The sequence below is a fragment of the Mangifera indica genome, chromosome 6, assembly GCF_011075055.1.
Source record: "Mangifera indica cultivar Alphonso chromosome 6, CATAS_Mindica_2.1, whole genome shotgun sequence".
NCBI lineage: Eukaryota > Viridiplantae > Streptophyta > Magnoliopsida > Sapindales > Anacardiaceae > Mangifera > Mangifera indica.
In genome coordinates this window covers 17,123,283-17,127,992 of record NC_058142.1, presented here as the reverse complement: position 1 = coordinate 17,127,992, position 4,710 = coordinate 17,123,283, and the positions used below count along the sequence as shown (strand labels likewise).

Sequence of the window (4,710 nt, the reverse complement as noted above, 5' to 3'; positions counted from 1 at the left end):
TAACTTTTTTTTTCAGTAAAGAATTCTTAATCTGAAATCTATTTCTTTTTTCAGTTTTTTCCTTTTTTTTTTTGTTTTTGAAACACTTATTATATTTTCTACATGATTCTTTTATCATTTGAAAGAAGAAGAAGAAGAGAGAAAAAAGTTGCAGAGAAGGAGAGAGAGAATATCTGCATGAAAGATTGAAGAGGGATATTTTGGGGAAGGTGAGTACTGTTGTGGTATATTTGTGAAAATTTTAACATAGGTGGCAATTTTGTATAGACAAAATAAAATAGTGATAAAAATTTCAATATCCCTGCAAATTTATCCATTCACATGGATTCTTTCATAGTTAGAATATAAGCATATAGTCCCAGAAGAACAGTTAAATTATGCTATGGCCGAAACACAGGGAAACCCTGTGGATATAAAATATTGCATGAACAAACAAACACTATTTTGTATGAACAAACAAAAACAATAATATAACCCGAGCGATAGCTTGAATGGCAATGGAGGGGACATGGACAGTGATGGTGAAACTGATAACTGGATTTATGATTTTATTTGTTTGATGTGGTTGGTTTAGTCTTGAAAAGACGATTAAATTTGTGTGGGCTTACTCCTAATAACTATATGATAACTCTTCAATTTAAATTCATTCTATATCCAACCCCCTGAATATTTTCCAGCAATGTGGCTCGAATTTTCAAGAGCCGATTTGCTACCTCTTTTATGTTGATTCTTGTCTCGGGTGATTCTCTTGAACACTCCATGGCCAAACTGAAAATAGATGAAATGCATTGCTCTTTAGCAGAAAAATGTTCATCCTCCCTTCTTAGTAAATTCGTGTCCACAACTTCCATTACAGTGTTATACAATGATTCACCAACCCAGGTCTTTAGGCTCATTTTTTCTGTAAATATTTCATCTGTTGGCTTCTTCCTCGTAAATGTTTCCATTAGCATAATACCGAAGCTGTAAACATCACATCTTCTAGTTACTTTTCCTTCTTTGCCATATTCTGTAGGAGGAGTGCTAGTTAGATTCATTATTAACCTAATAAGCACAATAATTCATACTTGGACATGGGGCTGGACTCGAGTCATGCCTGCTCGGTCATGAGAGCTGACTGACTTGCATTGAGTTTGTATCAATTGAGCTTGAGTTGAGCTTGAAGTGGGATTTTTAGCTCAACTAGGAACTGAGTCGAACTTGATCCAAAGGAAGTTCAATTCAATTAAACTTGTGATTAGTAAACTATTAGGCTAGACTTGATTCGATTTAATTTAAATCGAATGGTTGACTATATGATGTCAATTTGATTAGTATAAAAAATGATATTATTTTATTCATCCTAATTAATAAAATAATATCGTTATGATACTAATCAAAGAATTCAAGCTATAAACTCAAGTTGCAAGCTTCAAACTTCCTCAAAATCAACTCGATAAATTTGAGTCGAACTTGACTTGTCCCTTTACCCATTTGAACTGAACTCGAGTCAGCCTATGCTTGGACTCGTATCAGGCCCGTATGCAGGCTTAAGTTAGATTGGACACAAATCTGATAAATAATTAGAAACAAGGAAAAACCTGGTGCGATGTAGCCGATTGTGGCAAGAGTTTGTGTTTGCGTCATAGAAACTTGTTCACCCAAGAGTTTTGCAATGCCGAAATCACTTAAATGGCCGACCATACTTTGATCTACCAGTACATTGCTGGGCTTCAAATCGCAGTGAACTATGGGGGGCGAATAACCAAAGTGAAGATATTCCAATGCTGATGCAACGTCTATCATTATGTTCAGTCTCTGCAGAATATCCAAAATGCAATTGTTAGAGTATAAGCACTTGTCCAAGCTCCCATGGCACATATACTCTAACACTATGGCTTTAAAATCATAGTTAGAACAACAACTGATGATTTTGACCAGGTTTCGGTGACGAATTCTGCTTATAATTTCACATTCATACTCAAAGCTATTGACTGCTCCTTCATGTTGCAGATGGAACACCTTTACGGCCACTTCCATCCCATCTTGAAGTCTTCCTTTGTAAACAGACCCAAAACTGCCTGTCCCGAGAAGGTTGGTTTCACTGAATCCTTGAGTTGCTTGCTCAATTTCTTGATAAGAAATTCTTCTCCATGTTGGTTGTAGTGAGATATGAGCATCAGCAGGTGGCTGTGTGCTTCTTTTTTGTCGTCTTCTACTGAGAAATATTAATGCAAAGGCAAGTAAAGTTGATGGAACACAGACTGACAAAGTAATGACAAGAATTTTCCTTGATCTTCGTGTGTGTCTTTTGCATGGTGGAAGATGCAATGAGGATAAACCACACAAAGCGAAATTCCCCATAAATGATTCAGCTGAAAAATTCACGAAAGCTCCTCCACTAGGAACTTCCCCTTGCAGCCGATTGAAAGATAAGTTCAGATAGTTGAGATACAATAGTCTCTCTAAAGACTTGGGAATTTCTCCGGAAATATCATTATTGGACAAATCTAAGAACTCCAAGCTTGTCAACTCACCAAATGATCTAGGAATTGGACCCTGGAATCTATTATGACTCAAGTTTAAAAGCGTCAGATCAGCAAGCCCTTCAATATTTGGAGCTGAGATTTCACCTGACAAATGATTCCATGATAGATCTACATCAATCAACACCTTGAGATTCCCAAATTCTAATGGAAGGGATCCATTTAGAGAGTTTGATGACAAATTTAAATGCAGGATGTCTTTCAGGTTGCACAATGTTGAGGGGATAAAGGAAGTTAATCCATTAGAGCCTAATGAAAGATCTCTTAGTCCAGTGAGACCACCCAAGCAAGCAGGAATGGATCCGGAGAGCTTATTGCCCCCCAAATACAAATCAACTAGATTATTCAAATGACAAAGATCATCCGGGATAAGGCCTTGTAATTTATTACTTTCGAGGTACAAACCTTGCAGTTTTTCCAATCGGCCAAGTGTAACTGGAATTGATCCTGTCAATTCATTCCTTCCTAGACGTAGGACTGTCAAATTGTTCAAGTTACCAATTTCTTCAGTAATGCCGCCCCTGATACTGCATTTATCAACTGCAAATGTTTCCAAGTTGAGCGAAAGATTACCTATGGAATTCGGAAGCATTCCATCAAGGGGATTTCCTGTCAATTGTAAGAGCCTCAAGTGCTTGCAATTTGTCAAAGAGGAAAGAAAACTCAAATCTGGAGAAGAAGATCTCAAGTAATTTCCAGATAGACTCAATATATTCAGGCTTCTTAATGAATCACCAATTGTGTCCGGAATAAAGCCTGAGAACGAATTGTCCCCCATATCGAGAATAGTGAGCTTGGAAGCATTGGTGACGCAGCTTATTGTCCCATTAAAATTATTTACACCCAAGTAAAGTCTCTCAAGGTTTGGAAGCCCTAGGCCTGTGCTTGATGGAAGATTCCCAGAAAGATTGCTGTCTGTAAGTGCAAGTTCTATCAATGTTGAGATGTTAAATATGGTAGCAGGGACTATGCCTTCTAAATTGTTAAACTGAACTCCCAAAATTTGTAGATTAGGAAGATTTCCGATTTCGTATGGTATTCCACCTGCATTGGTAACAATGAAATCATATCAAATGTCAAAATTAATTATATATGAAATAAATTACTAATCACATAAAAACACAGCATTTAATGTGATTCGGTATAAGCTATGTTATTCAAACTTTGTAATGCTGTCACATAGTTCTCTTTCCCATGACATGATTTTCAACATTATATTCTTCTTCATTGTGTTATATGCCTTTTCTAAGAAGTTTTTAGTCAAAAATAAAAGCTCAAACTTAGAAAGAAACCAAAGGAGGAAACTGAATTAAAATCCTTAACATGTGCATATCTATTATAATATTTTTCTACACTTGGTATACCATACAAAAAAAAATTAGCATTAGTGAGAGAAAAATAATGAACGGATAAATATTCAGTTGTTATAAATATTATTTTCATAATTTTTGTGATCAATTATTTATACATTCATTCAAACTAAATAAATTTATGACAAAAAGAAATAGTTGTTAAAAATCTATTTTCTCTCGTTAAAAGTTTTAATAATAAAAAAAGGACAAACGACTATTTCCCACCCAAGGTTTGATGTTTTCTCAAATATCCCCCTTTTAAATATGGAAACACTAAACACCTACCCATGAGCAGTTAAAATTAATGGTGGTAAGGGTAAAATCGTCATTTTCTCTATAATATTAAAAAATAAACTAAAATATAATCTATTTTTGCCCCCCTAAACTTTGAAAACTAAAATTTCCCCCAGCCTAAGTTTTAAAAAATGACAGTTTCACCCTAGGGTTTCGTTTTGAAATCTCCGACGACATCTCCAACTCCATTGCCGAAGACCTCTCCCTCTCGAGACATTCTCTCCTTTCGGCGATCTCTTTTCTCCAATTTGGACGCTCGATCAGTGTCAGAGAAACCTTGGGAGATGAAGACGAAGCTGTCGTCTTCGTCTGGGAAGACGAAGAACTTCGTCTGGGAAGACGAAGAACTTTGTCTTCCCCGATGAAGTTCTTCGTCTCATAAGGAGTCTCCGATGCCGATCGGGCCTCCAAATGAGAGGAAAGAGATCGCTGGAAGGAGAGGATGCTTTGGGAGGGAGAGGTCATCGACAATGGAGCTGAAGATGTCGTCAGAGATTTCAAAACGAAACCCTAGGGTAAAACTGCCATTTTTTAAAACT

General features: G+C 36.4%; 1 protein-coding gene across 1 annotated transcript; it reads right to left on the bottom strand.

Moving 5' to 3' along the window:
- Positions 1–365: 365 nt before the first annotated feature.
- Positions 366–4,166, bottom strand: LOC123219728 (putative receptor-like protein kinase At3g47110). The gene is made up of 3 exons (XM_044641713.1): positions 4,163–4,166; positions 1,581–3,569; positions 366–1,009 (listed from the first exon to the last, which is right to left on the bottom strand). The coding sequence occupies exons 1-3, from the start codon at positions 4,164–4,166 to the stop codon at positions 633–635; spliced, it is 2,370 nt and encodes a 789-aa protein (XP_044497648.1). The 3' UTR covers positions 366–632.
- Positions 4,167–4,710: the final 544 nt, after the last annotated feature.